General features: G+C 57.4%; 5 protein-coding genes across 5 annotated transcripts; 3 read left to right on the forward strand and 2 right to left on the reverse strand.

Moving 5' to 3' along the window:
• Positions 1 to 410: 410 nt before the first annotated feature.
• PHSY_001905 (peptide transporter) lies at positions 411 to 4,884 on the forward strand (the record flags this gene model as incomplete). Its single annotated transcript, XM_012332531.1, has 2 exons — positions 411 to 917; positions 2,956 to 4,884. The coding sequence occupies 2 exons, from the start codon at positions 411 to 413 to the stop codon at positions 4,882 to 4,884; spliced, it is 2,436 nt and encodes an 811-aa protein (XP_012187921.1).
• A 241-nt stretch (positions 4,885 to 5,125) lies between these two features.
• On the reverse strand, positions 5,126 to 8,083 carry PHSY_001906 (cation:cation antiporter; the record flags this gene model as incomplete). Its single annotated transcript, XM_012332532.1, has 1 exon — positions 5,126 to 8,083. One exon carries the CDS (start codon positions 8,081 to 8,083, stop codon positions 5,126 to 5,128), a length of 2,958 nt encoding a protein of 985 aa, XP_012187922.1.
• A 317-nt stretch (positions 8,084 to 8,400) lies between these two features.
• On the forward strand, positions 8,401 to 9,362 carry PHSY_001907 (hypothetical protein; the record flags this gene model as incomplete). Its single annotated transcript, XM_012332533.1, has 2 exons — positions 8,401 to 9,082; positions 9,181 to 9,362. 2 exons carry the CDS (start codon positions 8,401 to 8,403, stop codon positions 9,360 to 9,362), a joined length of 864 nt encoding a protein of 287 aa, XP_012187923.1.
• A 1,009-nt stretch (positions 9,363 to 10,371) lies between these two features.
• PHSY_001908 (hypothetical protein) lies at positions 10,372 to 13,113 on the forward strand (the record flags this gene model as incomplete). Its single annotated transcript, XM_012332534.1, has 1 exon — positions 10,372 to 13,113. One exon carries the CDS (start codon positions 10,372 to 10,374, stop codon positions 13,111 to 13,113), a length of 2,742 nt encoding a protein of 913 aa, XP_012187924.1.
• Positions 13,114 to 13,288: 175 nt separating this feature from the next.
• Positions 13,289 to 17,821, reverse strand: PHSY_001909 (hypothetical protein; the record flags this gene model as incomplete). The annotated part of the gene is made up of 1 exon (XM_012332535.1): positions 13,289 to 17,821. One exon carries the CDS (start codon positions 17,819 to 17,821, stop codon positions 13,289 to 13,291), a length of 4,533 nt encoding a protein of 1,510 aa, XP_012187925.1.
• Between the last annotated feature and the right edge of the window lie 196 nt (positions 17,822 to 18,017).

Below are 18,017 nucleotides of genomic sequence, written 5' to 3' on the forward strand. Positions count from 1 at the left end.
CGTAGCACCGCGTGGCAACGACAAAGCTCGAGGAGAAATTGCGATTGACCAATAGAGTTGCATAAGGAGATGGTGATCTAGTCTATGATCATGGTTGCATGTTTCAGACATCGACGCGCGACGTGAAATCACGCATCGGACAATGCGGTAGCGACCAATCAAACCGCGCTCAAATGCAACACGGATAGCGGAGCCAGACCCGTCTTGCAAGACCGGTCCATGCGAAAAGACACCGTGCGTTCCTGAAAGTGGGAGAACGCGGGTCGGGTTCTCTCGGAGTGCGTGACACCGGAGTGAGTGACACAGCAAAGCGCGCAGAGGCGGGTCGGTCGTGCGATTGTCCAAACACTTCTCCTTGGCCGGGAAACAGACCGGATAGCTGATTCGTCTGTTCTTCCCAGCAACGATCAATGTCGTTTTCCCTCGCGCAATACTTGTACAGATCAGACTTCGGTGCTTCAACTCACCTCTCTTCGTTGTGTCATGTCCTGGCGGCACATGACATTTTCAGCAGCCCAGCTTTCTCGCACTTGAAGGAAGATTGGGAAGCAGTGACAATCTCTGTCCTCCGTGTTGTATGCGGTCGTGGCGGTTACCAGAAACAGCGCGTCGGAACAGGGTGGCTTGAGAGAAACGGCGGATTGACCGACGCAGGAATTCGAAATTGCAAAAAGGGAAGAAATTTTGGCAACTGCACCCCGTCAGTCTCGTGCGCTGACGAACGGTTTTCAAAAAGTTCGGAAAATTTCCTGCAAGCACGCTGCAGGAAAAGAACTGCAGCCTTGAACGGCAAATCTCGCAGGCCGCAGACACCGTTGCAGACGGGCGCATCTGCGTCCAAGCGCTCAGCCTTGTCCGCCACGCAAAGGACGTTGGTGCTCGTTGGTGTTCAGGGAGTGGTCGACGCGCTCATTGGGGTAAGTTAGACCTTCCACTGCTGTGAGCTAGAAGGTGGTCGACTCTGTTTGGACGTACTAAAGTCAGGCTCAGGACTGAAGACGGCTTTCGCTTTCGATGCCGCAATCGAATCGGCGGTTGAGGAAAGGAAGGCGCGTTCGGTCTACTGGAGCGGAGCAGCGGAGGTGCGGAATTTCAAAGGACTAGCTGCATGGACCTTCGGAACACTGTGATGCGAACCTGAGGCTTGGCGGATGCGCTGTAGGGGCATCACCTCGATTTCCGCCGCTGGCAGACGAGACCAAAACGACAAAAGAAGCGAGCTGGGTAATTTCTATAGGCGAGTTTCTTGGCGTGGTTGCTTCACCGCTCTCTCGCCTCCGAACAGCCGTTTGTTTCTGCTGCGTTGAAATGAACTTCAGTCTCACCGTTGTTTCGGTTCAAAGGCCGACAGCCGTTGCTCAGCCTCGTCTTCTGGCTTTCATTGGCTTACGAGGTCGACGCACCTCACACGACTCGAGCGTGTTGAGCGTGTCGGACATTAGAGTTGTGCCAGCAATCGTGTTCCGAGAACAGCCGGTGCTGATGTTGAACGAGAAGCAGTGAAGGGTTGGCCAAATGATCAGCACCGACTGGGTTTGTAAAAGTCGACAACGAGGCAATAGGAAGGCTTCGGCTGTGGCTTGATCTCGCATCCGAGAGTCTCCTTCGGACCATCCGACAATACCGAAGCTTGAACGATAGCGGGGTCACAAGTCGCGATAGAGGATTGCTTCGCTTACGAGTGTCCTTGTGGACATACAGCAGATAAGGAAGGATGCGGGGCACAGCGTCCACGCACTGATGAAGCAGCCGAATCGGTTCCAGGAACCAACGCGAACGCGGAGCTCAGAATACTGTGTAGGTCTGGATAATATGCGTCGCACAGCATCTCTGGCTGGGAGCAGGAGAAAGGCGCATTTCCCCATGTTGCATAACGCCTGGCTTGGGTGACGCCGGGCAGGTGCGCTCCGATCTCGATACGGTCCCGCACACTACACCCAAATGCTGTAAGCCACGCACACTCCAATGGTCCAATGCATCAATCAGGCAAGGAGGCAAGTAGAGGTTCGATGTAGGTGGTCACCCGTCTGGGCGAATGGGGCTCCCTTGAGTATTCGACAATTACAGAGACCGGCGGCGACCAGCAAGAGCGGCACTTACCGACGCCGACGATTGAGATTGTCTGCCTACGAGCTCAGCGAATGATCTCTGGTTCTTCTAGAGGACGACCGGTGTTCTTTTGATCATTCAACGCATGGACGATCAACTCACCACAGGGCGGAATCCCGAGTGCACACGGCCTCGATGAGGGATTTTTTTTTCTCGAAAGATATTGATAAATTGCAGAACTCATGGGACTTGCCAAGAAAAAACACAGGCGGAGTGCACCTGTCAAGCTGCCACATGCAGTAACACAGACGTCCAAAAAAGTTCGAGCTTCCTTCTTTGTCGGGCTCGCTTGCGCCTCTTGCACAATGCCAACTAGGATTCATTGCCTCTTGGTGTGCCCCAGTGCAGAGGTGCGCCTTATCGGCGTAGACCGAAGTCCAGGTTCCTTGCTGCCAAACACACCATCAAGCGAGCTACAGAACAGTGTGGTTCGCCCCCGTGAGAGAGGCGAATTTAGGCTTTTGCTCGAACGCCACTCTTATCGAGGAGTGTCAGCAGTCGGATCCAAACCGCTTCTCTCGCTCTCGTGGGTCATTGGACCTGCATCGCAGCGCAGCCCAGAGCTTCGGGTGTGGGTTGACTGTCACCCGACAGTCGTTCGAGGAGGCGCAACTGAACAGAGGGATGAACCGCGATTGGCCGCTCTGAACGCGCAATATCCACCCAATCTCCGTCTGCCTCGGTCGCTTGACCAATCATCGTGTGTGCGCTGCCCCCCTTTTCATCTTTGCTCCGCCTTCATCTCGTTGGTCCGGTATAAAGAGCATCCGTCGGGTCGGAAGTGTCTTCCTTCCTTCTCCTCCATCATCACCCAAAACACCCCTTCCCCCTTTTCCCCTTCTCTAGTCGTCGGCCATCATGCCTCTCGACATCCAGGACAACGCCATCGCTGGCCACGCCGAGGCTCAGCGCGACGTCTACGTCGCCGACGTCAAGGCTCACGGTGGCAAGGAAGAGGCTCACCCTGTCGCCCACCTCGAGTCCGGCGTTCGCGTCAAGCCTGACGTCTCGGATGACGACTTTGTCGCTCCCACCGAAGAGGACCTCGCTACCCTGCGACGTGTCCCCGAGAAGCTTCCCTGGACCACCTACGCCATCGCCTTCTGCGAGTTGGCCGAGCGTTTCTCCTACTACGGATGCATCCAGGTCTTCCAAAACTTCATCCAGCAGCCGCGCCCCTCCAACAGCCGCGCTGGTGCCGGTGGTGCCGATAACCAGTCCGGTGCCCTCGGTCAAGGTCAGCAGGCCGCCACTGGCCTGACCACCTTCAACACCTTCTGGGTCTACTGCATGCCCATCCTCGGTGCCTATCTCGCCGATACTCGCTGGGGCCGTTTCAAGACCATTTGCATCGCCGTTTTCATCGCCATGGTCGGTCACATCCTCCTCATCATCTCTTCTGTCCCTACCGTTCTCGACAATTCCAATGGTGCCATGGCTTGCTTCGTCATTGCCATCATCGTCATGGGAGTCGGAACTGGTTGGTTCAAATCGACGATCAGCCCTCTCATCGCCGAACAGGTTAACGGTTCGAAGCAGTCGGTTCAGACGCTCAAGACCGGCGAGCGTGTCATTGTCGACCCTATCTTGACCATCAGCCGAATCTTCATGTACTTCTACCTCTTCATCAACATTGGTGCGCTTGGTGGTCAGCTCGGCATGTCCTTCTCGGAGAAGTACGTTGGATTCTGGCTCGCCTACACTCTGCCCACCATTGTCTTTGCTCTCTGCATCCCCGTTCTCGCCTTTGGCAGCAAGTACTACGTCAAGACGCCTCCCTCGGGCTCGGTCCTTTCCGAGTGCCTGCGCCTCTGGGCCTTCGCTACCAAGGGTCGCTGGACGCTTAACCCCATTAAGCTTGTCAAGAACATGCGTGCTGACGACTTCTGGGAGAACGCCAAGCCTTCCAAGCAGACCGCCGAGACCAAACCGCGCTGGATGACCTTCGATGACGCCTGGGTCGACGAGGTGCGACGTGGATTCAAGGCCTGCACCGTCTTCCTCTGGTTCCCCCTCTACTGGCTCACCTACAACCAGATCACCAACAACCTCGTCTCGCAGGCTGCCACCATGGAGGTTCACGGTCTCCCCAACGAGGTCGTCTCCAACCTGGACCCCTTCGTTCTCGTCATCCTTATCCCCATCTTTGATCTGTTCCTCTACCCTGCTCTCCGCAAGGCCGGCATCAACTTCACTCCGCTCAAGAAGATTGCCCTTGGTTTCTTGACCGGTGCCCTTGCCATGGTCTGGGCTGCTGTCGTCCAGCACTACATCTACAAGACCTCGCAGTGCGGCAAGAACGCCTCGACGTGTTACGACATCAACGGCGACGGATTCGCCGACCCTGGTGCCGATGGATCCGAGGCCACCGCCGTCTACATCCCCGCTCCACTCAACGTGTGGATCCAGTCCGGCTCGTACATCCTCATCGCCGTCTCTGAAATCTTGGCCTCGATCACTGGTCTCGAGTACGCCTTCTCCAAGGCTCCCAAGTCGATGCGTTCGCTCGTCATGTCCATGTTCCTCTTCACCTCGGCCATCTCTGCCGCCCTTCAGCAGGCCTTCATCTCGCTCTCGGGCGACCCCAACCTGGTCTGGTCCTACACCGTCTTTGGCTGCCTCGCCTTTGCCGGTTTCATCGGCTTCTCCATCTCGTTCAGGAAGCTCGACTCGCAGGAGGACAGCCTCAACCAGCTCGACGCCGGAAAGGTCAACGCTGCCGAGAGCGCCATTTCGTCCGAGCCTGGTCACGCCGAAAAGTCGCTTGCTCCTTAAGAGTTGTAGCCCTCTGATTGCAACCTTGTATTCTGTACTTTACACCTTCACATTGCTCATGTTTCTTCCATCTTGTCACACTGGGTTTTGAATCGGATATACCTCTTTCACCTCCAATTTGTGTTCTGTGGCAGCAAGTGTTTTCCCATGAGGTCGAAATCGAAGTCCATCCAGCGTGTCACACTTTCATCCGATGTGTTGAAACTGCAATCTGACCTTCGATTGTATGAGTGCGAAGCTGCTAATGATGGTGATGATGATGGTGAGAGTGTCGATGCGCAGTGACGGGGGACAACCTTTGCGCACCGCTATTGCCACGCACCGCTGTCGGACTTGCGTCGTACATGCTGCTGTAAGAGGGCGAAGCCGACATGGGGGTACCTGTCATTCCCGCGTTCGAGGGCGAATCGCTTCCAGCGACCTTTTCCAGCTGTACCGCGACACTTTCCAGGCCGTGTATGCGTGATTTGAGCAGGTTCTCGATCTTTCTCCCGATGGCTTCTGGTGTTGTGGCTGAGGAGAGGGATGCTGCTGTGCCGTTGCTTTGTTCGCTGGCGTGGTCGTGGCGATGACCGTGGTCGTGGCTGTGATCGTGGCTGTGATCATGCACGTGTCCGTGGGTGTGATCATGGCTGTGATCGTGATCGTGATGATGAGCTCCATGTTCACCATCCGTAGCGATGGGCCACATGACCTGCACACGAATCACCCCTACCAACGTCTCGGCATCCTTCGGCCAAAACCGCGGCGAGTGGTACGACACAACTCCCTCGATGCTGCGCAGCGCATCCAACGCCTCGGTCATCTCTGTCTCGCGATGCTCACCCACTTCCAGGCAAAGGATCCTACCCGACTCGAGCACCAACGGAATCACCGAGCCGACAATCATAAACGCAATGAAGAGCGATGCGATGGGGTCGAACCCGGTCCATCCAAACTGCCCGATGAGCAAGGTGCTGATGATGACGCCGACGGAACCGAGCGTGTCGGCCATGACGTGCAGGTAGACGCCCATCATGTTGTGCGAGTGTCCATGCCCGTGGTCGTGACCGTGCCCGTGCCCGTGATCATGGCCGTGACCGTGAGAGTGACCGTGGCCATGATGATGATGCCCACCCGTCGCCCACATCCCGAACAGATTGACACCAAGCCCCATACTGCTGACGATAAGCAACTGGGTATTGTTGTGCATCACCGGCGGCTCAATGATCCGCTGTACGGCCTCAAAGACAATGAAGATCGAGATGAGGATGAGAAAGATGCCGTTGGCAAACCCGCTGAGCGTCTCGACCCTGCCGTAGCCGTAGGTGAACGTCGAGTCGGTTGGCCAGGTAGCCATTACGCTGGCAAATAAGCCCATGCCGATGGCAGCGCAGTCGAAAAACATGTGGATGGCGTCACTGATGAGACCGAGACTGTTGGTCCACACTCCCCACAGCAGCTGCACACCCATGAAAGCGAGGTTGAGCAGGAGAAATTGGAAGATCTTGCGCGAGTCTGGGTTGGCCATAATGATCTTGACGGTGCGCCTCGAGGCGGCAACGCCCGACTTGAAAGAGTCTACGAGTTCCTGTATGGCAGAGACATCTGAGGAAGGGGCAGTCGCTACGCTTCCATGCGGTGTATCTGCTTTGCTCGGTGAAGACGAGCTGAAGCGAGACGAAATGTGATCGGGCGAGTTCTTGAGGATGGTACGAAGGGCTTGACCGACGAGCAGAGCGACGGCGAGCTGCGACCAGAGCGGCTTGAAGCCGAAGCCGACAAAGCCAATGGCAAAAGAGGCGAGGATGGCGATGGGCCAGCCATGTGCCACGCGATCCTTGGTGGAAGCATGAGACTCGATAGAGGTGGCGATGAGCGGCTCGAGGATGAGGAAGCCAAAGCTGATGGCAAGGTACGCAGGCAGGTGGCTCAAACTTGCAGAGCCAGCGCTGGTTGAAGAGGAAGGGATAAGTGTTGAGAGGGGCGGGAAAGTCGAGAAGCCGAAGACGCGAAGGAACAGCGATGCGGGCAGCGTGAATGCGGAAGCGACGATGGTGGCCACGATGCCTGCTCTGCGTCGACCGCCAGTGTCTCTGCTTGCGCTCAAAAGCGCGCTCTCCCTTTCTATCGTAAGAAGCGCAAAGATGAGGAGGTAGATGTGACCTGTGAGAGTGCCGAACACGCTGAAATTGGCTGCCGAGGCGTCAACGGCGGCTGAGACAGCACGAAGCTGGGACGGCGATGCAAGTCCTGCTGGTCGATTCCTCCTCAGGCTGTCCGGCAGGTCGGCGTCTGCATACATATCGAGAAGGTGAGCCGAGTATTCGGTGGATGCGGACATCGGTGAAGCAGCGTTGGAGATGGAAGAAAGGAACGAGACGGCGAGAGCAAAGAGGGTGGTGTAGCCGCCGTAGCTACGACCTCCGAGGCTCTTTGCGAGGTCGACGGCCCAAATCTCGCAGTACTGAGTAAAGATGATGACGTTGACCGCATCGAGCTTTCGCAAAGCCATGAGCCAGACGAGCAGCTGCGCAAATGTGATGGCAGCCAGTGTGCAGAGTCTGCGCTTGTCGACTCGTTTGACGGCTGGTAACCACTGCCACGCTTTGAACCATATCGCCTGTACAACAGCGGCGATGAGGAAGGCGAAGGTGGCTATAGCCCAAGAAGTGGTGCCGCTCGAGACGCTGCCTGTTGATGAGGCTGTATTATCATCGACCGAAGATAGCTGCGAGTGTATTGATTCGCGATGCGAAGATGTGAGCCATGTGCGTAAGAGCAAAGCTGCCGAGGCAAGGAGGGTCTTGTTGAGGAGCAGTCCTAGTAAAAGGTCCGTCGGGATGGGAAAGCCAAGCATGGAGGATGAAGAGCTATGCGAGACAGAGCTGGAGGCATGCGATGGCGATGTGACGGCGTCCATGCGCACCTTTGCGCGTGTGCGCGAGTCGGGTGTGCTGGGTGCGTATGCGGACGACTGCATGTTGGCGAAGGTGTCGAGCTGGGACCAGCCCAGACTTCGATTACTGCGCGTAGGAACCAAGCCAGAGTTTGATTCGATACGACAAAGACAGGAGGAGGTGGTGGTTGCGATGAAAGAGGTGACCGTGTCCAAGTCGGTGTGCGAAGTGTTACTTTCGGAGGCTCCGTGCGTTGAGAACATGCCAAGACGAGCAAGAAGCCCAACCGCCAAAGTCATTTTGACGCTCAGCGCGTGCATGCTCAACTGGAAGGGTCGTGTCTCTCTTTGGGGTTTTTGGAGTGGGAGGCAGTTTCACGGATGTAACACACACTGGAAAAAGTCCCGGCTTCGGCTGTGCCGCGGGGCTGCGCTGCGCCGTTACGGGCCGACGTCATCCCGCACTGCAGGGGCCATCTGCGGATGATGAGGTGGAGCAGCCTTTGCTTGCTTGTCGATAAACCACCATCTACAATACCGCTCAACAGCCCTCGCAATCTAGAAGCGAGAAGTGCTCTTGTCGCACACGGACCATACGTCAAACACTCGCGTCTTTAGAGGATCGCTCGACGTTGGTTATGTCGAACCAATACTCATACTCTGGAGGGGGAGGTGGCTACGGCGCGCCTCCTCCCGGTCAGCAGGGCGGCTACGGACAGCAGCAGCAGCCATACGGTGGTGGTCCTGGAGGAGGCTACGGCGCACCCCCTCCCCAGCAGCAGCACGCTGGCTATGGCGGTGGATATGGCGGTGCTCCTCCTCCCGGACAGCAGCAGTCCGGATACGGTGCGCCTCCTCCCGGCCAACAGCAAGGAGGTTACGGTGGCGCAGGCCAGCAGTCGTCTTACGGAGCGCCGCCTCAGGGCTACGGTAGACCACAGGCTTTCAACGCCTCCACAGGCCCTCCCCCGGGAGCCGATCCGCAGCTGTGGCAGTGGTTCATCGCCGTCGACCGCGATCGCAGTGGCCAGATCAATGCGCAAGAACTCAGCCAGGCACTCGTTAATGGAGACTGGACTCCCTTCGACCTGGATACGGTCAAGATGCTCATGAGCGTCTTCGACGTCGATCGCAGCGGCCAGATCAGCTTCAACGAGTTTGCTGGGTTGTGGAAGTACATTCAAGACTGGCAAGGCGTCTTCCGACACTTTGACCAAGACCGTTCGGGCTCCATCGACCAGAATGAGCTCGCCAACGCGTTGCAATCGTTCGGATATCGCCTATCGCCTAAACTGCTTCACATCGTCACCCAGAAATACAGTAAGTGTGTCGCGCGCACGCCCGAGAACTTCAGGCTCGATCGCTAGACTGACGACTCTCTGTACTAACACCCCCTTCAGTCACTTCTGACGCTGCAGGTGGCATGCCTTCAAACGGACCAGCGAGAGCCACGCCAGGCATCACTTTCGACCGCTTCGTACGTGCATGCGTCGTCATCAAGACGCTCACTGAGTCCTTCCAACGCCACGACAACAACCGTTCCGGCTGGGTCCAAATCAACTACGACACTTTCATGGAGATGTGCCTCTCTGCGCCCTAAACTGTATCAGGAGCCTAACATCTTGTATCCGTCTTCCAAAGTCTCTTGCTTTATCTCTGTAGCCTCTTTTCTGTAAAAGCTGTACTCTTGTCGTAATCATCAAAGTCTGATGCTAGCCTTATTCGTCCTGGCTCGTGTCCACTCAACAACAACCAAGGTCCTGGCGCAGGAAGTTTGTGGACCCCTTTTTGTTACCGCAATTTCCCATTCATTTTTCTCGGGTTTTGGTTTGTGGATCTATGTTGGCCTCGTCAGAGGCATCAGCAAGCGAAGGTTAACCGTCGAGACCGTTGTTGAAGCTTGTTCATGTTCGCCAAGGGCATCCGTGCCAAGTGCGGCTCAGCAAGCAGAGATCCAAAACACAGACATAGACCGCTCATCGCTCATTGCTCAGGGCCGGAGAGTCGTGGCATCGTCCGTGACAGAACCGAACGAACGAACCAAGAGCGAGAGCTGTGTATGGCGGAATATGAGTTTGCAGTCCAAATTTCGAAAACACTGTGCAGCCTGTCAGCGGAGCATTGCCGAAACACTTGCGAAATATGACTGTGCTTGTCGGAAGAACCCTTTCGCTGAACCTGCTCATCCTTGCAAAGGCTTGAGATACTGAATCCATCAGCTCGACTCAGCCGCACGCCATCCTTCACACCACGACATCACCACCTCTATTTGCCCAGCGATTCCATCGGAAGAGCCGTGACAGCCAACGGCTCTGACGACCTGACTCGCGCTTTTAGGGTCTTTCGGCATCACCCGCGACGGATCAAGTTGGCTCACTCATCCGACTGTCCCGCGTCGACGGCATCCTCCGATACCTCGACCGTTCCCTTTGCTCCCTTCACTTCAGCGCCATTCCGACGACGAAAGCGAAGCCTTGATGCCCTCCCATTGATCGGTCAGCAGCGAGCTGCTCTCGCTCTCGCCGGCAGGGCTTGACGCCAAAGCTGCTCATCCAGCATACCTCGGCCGGCTCGCTCTCACTACAGCATTCAGCATTGCTTGGCTCATCATGGCAGTTGGACTGTTCGCCTCGCTCTTCGCAGCGTCACCCACAAGCTCGAGCTCAGAACCATCCGTGCCGAGTAGAGCGTCCCATCTCGCAGTGTCAGACTCTGACGCAACTAGCGACGAGATCGAGCAATGCAGCCCAGTCACCTCCCAAAACGATGTGGTCATAACCGATGCAGAGCCGATGGACGCGACATCAACATCGGCAGCAATGACGGTCGTGACAAACACCAAGGAGGCGCAGGACGTGGCGGACGTGGATATGCAGCTCTCATCTCCTCCTAGCTCGCCTCCGCCAACGGCGCCCTCTACCCCGCAACACCGATCACCTGCAACCTTCTCTGCGGTGCGAACCGTCAAGACGGAGGCGTCCTCGTCCTCGTCCAGCTCAGCACAGACAGCATCCTCAAATTCGCCTGACACCGCTTTAGCATCGGAGTCCTCTCTTGCAGCTGGGCGTCCAGGCCCCAGCTCAACACCGATGGTGCAACGCGCTTTGCGCCGACGAACCATGCCGGCACGCCTCTCTCAAGTCTCGTCGCTTCTCGCCGGATCCATGCTCGAGGAGGAACTCATGCTTCTCGAACCGCCATCTTCGCCGTCCGCATCCAGCTTCCATCACAACAGCACTACCGGCTCGACCAGCAAGCTCGATGGCGCGGTACCTTCGGTGCCAACCGGAAGGCAAGGTCCCGACTCTTCATCAGAGGCAGGCATCTTGACATCTTCGTCCCTTGTCGTCCTTACCTCCGACTCGCGGATCCTCGCGCGTGCCATCTTTCCTAACGCGCCATCTTTGCCCGCAGACACGATCGTAGTCAAGGCTGAACACGACGACAGCGACCTCGCGCTTTCAGCACCGACGAAGTCGGGAGACCTGGCCTGGTCCCTCCGACCCGTACCGCCATCCTCGTTTGCATCGCTTGTGTCGACTCTCGCCATCAAGCGGCAGCAGCTCATCGAGACGCCGGATTTCAAGCAACGAGACGACACGCTCTATATGCCTAAAACTCGCGGTCTCCGTTCCGAAGCCGCTGAAGATACTTCGGATGCCGCCTACGAGCGCAGACACCGCAAGCCGGAGACGGCCGAAAAACGACAGAGAAAAGCAGAGGTGGATCGCCTCTCTAAGGACAGACTGAAGCTTCTGACGCGCATCGACCAGATCAAGACGGCCGAGGCTCGTTTGCTTCAATCCATCGTTGTCGCTCGAGATCAGGTCCGGTCTGAAGCTAACGGCCAAGCAGAGGCTTCTTTGTCAGAACCGAACAGCAGACCTCTGAGTAAGCGCATTGAAGACGTCCGAAAGGAACTTCTTGATGATGCCTACGAAACGTTGAAGCGCTATGATCTGCTATTGTCGACCACTAGCGACGCCAAGCTCGCCTCGCCCGGACCGGCAGCGTTGTCGAGTAGGACTGAGTCGGCTACAGCGGCTGACGACGTCTCGCGCAGCGAATCGCCCAGGCTCAAGATCCGCATCAAGGGCGGTCGCGCCACCTGGGAGACGGCGGACAGCGCCAGTCCCACAGCCAAGCAGCCGCCAGCGTCGCACGAGAAGAGCGATCCTTCGAGAAGGGTCAGTGCTCGTCAGCCTAAGCACAGGGTCGAGAGCCTGCCAACACCTCTGACATCGGCTGCTGTGGACGCGGCCGAGCATGATCGGCGCAAGCGACGCCGATCTTCAGGCGCGAACGACCAAGAGGCTAGCGCTGCTGGAAGAAGGTCATCTGCATTCCAGGCCGACGATACGCCAGCGAAAGGAATGCGTAGACGCGGCAGCCCTGAGGTGGGGGGCACTTACAAAGGCAAAGCTATTGACAAGGAGCAAGACGGAGAAAGTACATCTTCGAGACGGCCGCAGCGCGCTGCTGCCGCTGCCGCTGCAGTAGCTTCCGCTCGACAAGGCCGGTACGCCGAAAGATCGTTCTCGGACTTTGACTACGACGATGAGGACGAAGACGAGCAAGTTGAATCCGTGCTGAATGGCAGGCACAATACGTCCCCTCGACGAGCAAGCCACAGCATACGACGATCATCGGTGAAGTCACGCGAACAGAGATCTCCCTCTGCCTCTTCGACGACGTCTTCGGTATCGTCCCTCGCGTCTTCGATCGGCTACATGTATCCTACCGTCGCCGATACGGGCTCCCTCAAGGTGTCGCAGTCCCTAGCAGAGATACAAGCGTCCGACCCGGAAGCCACATCGTCCGACTCAGCATTGACCGCTCTGGAGTCGTCACCCGGCACGAGAAAGAAGCTCAAGCTCGTGCTGTCCCAATCTCCCTCGGCGAAGGTGGGGCTCGGTAGCGAGGTCAAGAGAGCGCTCAGCGAAGCATTCGATTCCAGCGATATGGAACAAGAGGTGTCGAAGGGTGAGAAGGGGAGAGCGCTGACCGAGAGCGAAGCGGAGAGCATCTTGGCTGCCTTTTTGGGCACCACGCCTCTGGGCAAGAAGCCTGCCAACACAGTGCAGATAGACGAGGATGCAAAGGCTTCGTCAAGCGGCACATCGCTGAAAGCAGCAACGAAACTCACAGCTCAAAGCTCGGCAGCAGCTTCCCAGCAACCTAGCAACAACGCTTCGACGCCGTCCAAACGTCGCTCTAGTAGACGCAACACTACGCAATCCTTTGGAGAGAAGCTACCGGATCTGCTCACGAAGCAAGCTCCGTTCGATTTCACCGTCATGGGCTACTTTAGGTCGATCGATAAGCCGAGCAGGAACGAAAGGGCAGAATGAATGGCATGCGGAAATGCAATTGATTTCTCACGTTTCCCAAACCGTGTCTGTGCGTCCAAGATCCTGAGCAGACACGCTTCGGTGAACATGAGACGGACAAGGATGCGCTTTGCATGATCGTTGCGACGGATCTATAATATGAAGGTGCGTACAAAATTTGCAGTGGTGATCGACTCTAATGGCCCTGCTTCATCGCCCAGATCTCGAGCTTTCGAAGCAGCCCCTTGAGGTTCTTTCCACCCTTGTTGGAATTTGCCTCTAGCCACGACTGCATGGCGTCCAAGCAGCCTTCGAGCTTTTGCAGCACCTCCTGGCTGTTCAACTGCTCGTCGTCATTGGCTTTCGGGTTGAGGCAGACCATGAACAAGCTGTTCCACAGCTCTGACTGCCAGTACCTCTTCATGCTCGCCGTGATCTTCCACTTGCCAGTCGCTTCATCTCGTTTCGTCTCCATGTACCTTCCGAACAGCAAGCAGTGTGCGACGGCGGCAACGCCGAACCAGTCGGTTTCAAAGGTGAAGGGTTGACCGTTACGCATCTCGTAGCAGTCCTTGGAATCGGTCTCCCAATCAGCAATGAAGGTCTGATCTGCATTGGGGAAAGCCGTCAGATCGATGGCTCGACCAAAGTCGATCAGAGTGAGACCTTTGCAAGACCATCCGGACGATCCGTCGCGCGCGAAGATGTTGGACCAGCTGCTAGCGGGCGAAACATCGCCCAAACGAAGCAGGCAGTTGTCGATCTTGAGGTCGCCGTGGATGATCCCGATTCGATGCAGTGCGAGGATGCTGCGCAGCAGTTCGGTGACGAAGAACATGGCTAGCACTTCTTCCAGGCCGGGGTTGCTGCTGGAGGAGTCGGAGCCGGAGGCAGCAACTCCAGCGGTGAAGGCGTGGTTGACGACATCGAGGAGAGTGCCCTTCTCACCCAGGTCGAGGAGGAGGAAGGACGTGTCCGAGTAGCAGTAGAGTTTGCGCGCAGAGATGATCGAGGGAAGCAGAGCTGAAGGCAGGCGCGATCGCAGTTGAGAGAGGATGTGGAACTCCCATCGATTGGCGGGCGTTTCGACTTTGATGGCGAGCTGTTTGCGACGGTCGGATTCGTCTTCATCGTCGTCATCATCATCATCGTCGTCGTCGTCATCGTCAGCATTGCTCTTCGTTTCGATGGCAGCGGATGTGGCTACGGAGTTGATGTCGTAGCCGAGGAAGACAGCTCCGTAGCCGCCTTCGCCGAGCTTGCCTCGGATCTCGAAGGTTTTGCCGCCAATGTCGACTTTGAAGGGAGAAGAGAGCCTGCCTGTGCCGTGGAACACTGTGCCACCCATACTCTTGCGCGTCATCTGATTGGAAGCGAGGCTCGATTTGCATTTCTTCTGGAGCTCGGAGACGAGGCTGCCGCTGGCGGAGGTGGTCAGGCTAACAAAGCCAGGCACGGATTCGATGGGCGTATCGAGGCGCGAGAGGATGGCGTCGAGGACGGCGGGGTCGACGGGCGAGCAGGGGTTGCGTGGCTCGAATGCCTCAGCCTGGGCAGCTTGTTCAGAGTCCTGCATGATCAGCGACTCTTCGAATCGTTCGTGCAGTTCGCGTCGAGGTGCTTGCTCCTGAGCCTCGCCTTCCTCAACAAAGTCTGCGTCTCCCTCGTCATGGTCATCTTCGGGAGCGGCGCAGCGAATCGTCAAGCCTTTGGTCAGCTCGAATGAGGCTCTGTTATCAGCGTTCCATGCGGAGCGGTTGGCATCCTCGCCCGAGGTGGAAGCGAAGCTGCGTTCGTCAGAAGGTTGCGAGTCATCGGCGGGTGCGCTCTCGTTCGGGGCAGCAACAGCAGCGATGGGACCTGCGGTCAGAATTGCACCGGGAGCGTCATCTTCATCGTCGTCATCGTCATCGTCATCTTGACTGGCTCGGCGTCGGAATTTGAGTGCTGAGCCGATGGCAGATCGCGTCACGGTGCCTGGAGTGCGCGCATTGGTGTAGCGGGTGAATTCGTAGGTCGCCTCGGTGATGGGTGTCAGCGGCTGGAACTGTGGTCGGAAGAGGTGCTCGTTGCCTTCGTAGCCGGCGATCTGGCCATCGATGGGCTCACCGTTCTCATCGACAGCGAACGCTTGCCTGTCGTCCTCCTCCTCTTCCTCCTCTTCCGTCATAGGCTCAATCCAGCGTCGGCTCGCAGACTGACGGTTGGAAGGCATAGGTGTGGCTGGCACAGGTGCTGCCGTAGAGAGAGCGCTCTCAGCCGGTTGATCGGACAACCGTTCTGGCGAGGAGGATGCAGCGTCGAGGCGGGCAGCGAGCTGATGCTGAGACTCTGCATTTGCAACTGCGTCTGCGTCTTCGTCATCGTCCTCTTCGATGTACACGGGCTTGGAACCGAGTGCTGCGAGGGCCGACTTGGATGCAAGCGGAGTTCGCATCGGAGTAGCGCCGCCGAGGCCTAGTCGCGGTGCCAAACCGCCTGGTGTTCGCAAAGGTGTCGCTTGAACGCCGGCGTTCTCGTCATTTTGCGGTCCAGCCTTGGCGAGGTTGTTCGATCGCGACAGAGGCGTTGGCGTCGGCGGCACATCGGCAGACGAGCCGAGGTTGATACCCATGTGGCCATGTCTCGAGACGCTGGCAAGAGGTGCGATGAAGTCGTCATCCTCGTCTTCTTCGTCGTCGTCGTCGTCCTCGCTGCTCTCCTCTTCGTCCGAGTCGCTGTCGCCGTTGAACATGTTTTCGACTTCGAGCACGGCAGCCTTGGTCATGAGAGTGGGGCTCATGCGATGCTTGGTAGTGTTGTCACCTTCGCGTTTCTTCTTCTTTTTGCCGCCAGGTCGAAGGTTGAGCGCCACTGCATTGGCAACCGAATTGTCTGGGTCAAAGATGTCTCTGGAGGGGAACATGCCGGTGGTCTGATCGATGTGGACTGTCTCGGTTGGCTCTGGCGCAGCGGGGTCCTCGGGAAGCCAGCGGCCTACGAGTCGATCGAGGTAGGACCAAGGATCCTGTGGAACCTTGCTGGACTCGGCAGCATCCTCCCAGCCTTCAATAGCAGGCGCAAAGCCTCGCGTTGTAGCCATGAGTTCCTCGAGGGTCAGTTCCCTGTGCCAACCTCGCTGTTTGTAGAACGCTTTGTGGGTGCTGGATCGAAAGGAAGGATACATATGAGCGACAGGGGCGGCGTGCTTTTCGCGCTTGCCGGCAGTGGCAGCGGCGTTGGCAGCGACATGGGATGTCGACTTGCTAGACGACGAGCTGGACTGGGTTGAGCGCGAGACGGTGGTCTTGGTACGGTGCCTCTCGCCGTTGCTCGACACTTTACGCGAGGAAGGCGGTTCGGCGACGGCAGCGGCTCGAAGACTGACTGGGTCGGGGACAAGCTTGGCGTCCTTTCCCCAATAGGCGAAAGGGTTGGTACGAAGCAGATCTGTTTCGGTGGACTGCGCCTTGCGCCCAAGACCTGAAGCGAGCTTAGCAGAATGGTCTTTCGGGCTTAGCACACCTGCAGGCTTGGGTGTTGCGGGTACCTCGTCGGCTTCGCCGTCGTCGTCATCATCGTCAGAGTCTCGGAAGACAGCCAAGCCTGACCCCGGCTTCTTAGAGACACCACCAGCTGCTCCAATCTTGAAGTTCTTGTTGCCAGCCAAGCGATCGGCTTGCACGTTCTCCTGGTTGCGCGAGGCAACGGTGCCGATGTCGTCCCAGCCCTTTGTGCTCGCTCCTTGCGGTTTGGATCTAGCGCCACGTCCGTCGTCTTCGTCGCTGAAGACGTTGAGCTTGCGGCCGTTGTTGACGGAAGGGGTTGGCGTGCTTGAGCCAACGGCGCCGATGCTTGCTCCGGCACCTCGCAGTACGTTGGCGGCGTGACTACGGGCTGGGCCTGCAGCGGACTCTTTTTCTCCGAGCATGCTTCGACCTGCTGTAGCCATGGCTGCCTTGAGCGCATCCGCGTAGTTTGTGACGATGGTGGATGTTGAGGAGCCGGCTGACTCGGCGATAGCTTGTTGGCCGAGGATGATGCGCGTCTTGTACTCTTCGTATCTGCGCTTGATGCGGTCGAGAGGGTTGGCTTTCCGCGCAATTCCGAGCTTGTACATGGCATCTGCTTCGTCGTACATCCTCTGTCCCTCGAGGACGACGGCGAGCTCTTCGTAGAGACTTGCGAGCTTTGTTCCGATCTCGTTGGCGAGCAAGAAGTTGTACACGTCGCGGGCACACTCTACGTTTCTGGCGTAGAGGATCCAGAGTCGAAGGTATCTGGGGTCATTGGTGTACTGCTCGGAATCCTTAAAGTGACGCGTGGCACGCTCGAGAAGCGGGATGAGACCGGATTCGTGCGTTTGTCCGGATGGATAGTTGTCGATGCACCACTTTACGTATCTTGTCCACGCTTCGAGAGGATCGTCCGAGTCAGCATTGTCTTGGGATGTGACGGTCTGCTCATGTTCGGCGCGCTGCTGGGCGAGCAGAGTCTGACGCTGCTTGTGCTGCATGTTGAGCGTATTTGAGAGGGCGTGAGCCGACCTGCCCTTTGCCAGAGGTTGGACATTCTCCTTTTGCGCCTCGATCTTGTTGAAGTCGATGATGGGCGTGGAGGAAGTCTGCTCGATCTTGGAGCCTCCTGGTGTGCGAAGAGGCGTTTTGTGTGGTGTCACACCAAAGGCGAAGCTGTTGTGCGAAGGAGTGGTGGGTGCCTTACGAGGCGTGACGGCGGGTGGACCCATCATGGTGAAGCGTGTCGAGACCTCGTGAGCGAGGCAGTTAGGTGGCGACGACTGCAGCGCGGTGGCGCGTCTTGAGGCGGATGATGATCGAGGCAAGTGGATTGAGTGATGGAGGTGAAAGCAGTGAGGAAGCTTTCGACACATCAACACATGCACAGACAGCTCAAATCCCGCCGAGTTCAAACGACCGCGCTGAGCT

Source organism: Pseudozyma hubeiensis (genome assembly GCF_000403515.1).
Source record: "Pseudozyma hubeiensis SY62 DNA, scaffold: PHS20, whole genome shotgun sequence".
Classification (NCBI taxonomy): Eukaryota; Fungi; Basidiomycota; class Ustilaginomycetes; order Ustilaginales; family Ustilaginaceae; genus Pseudozyma; species Pseudozyma hubeiensis.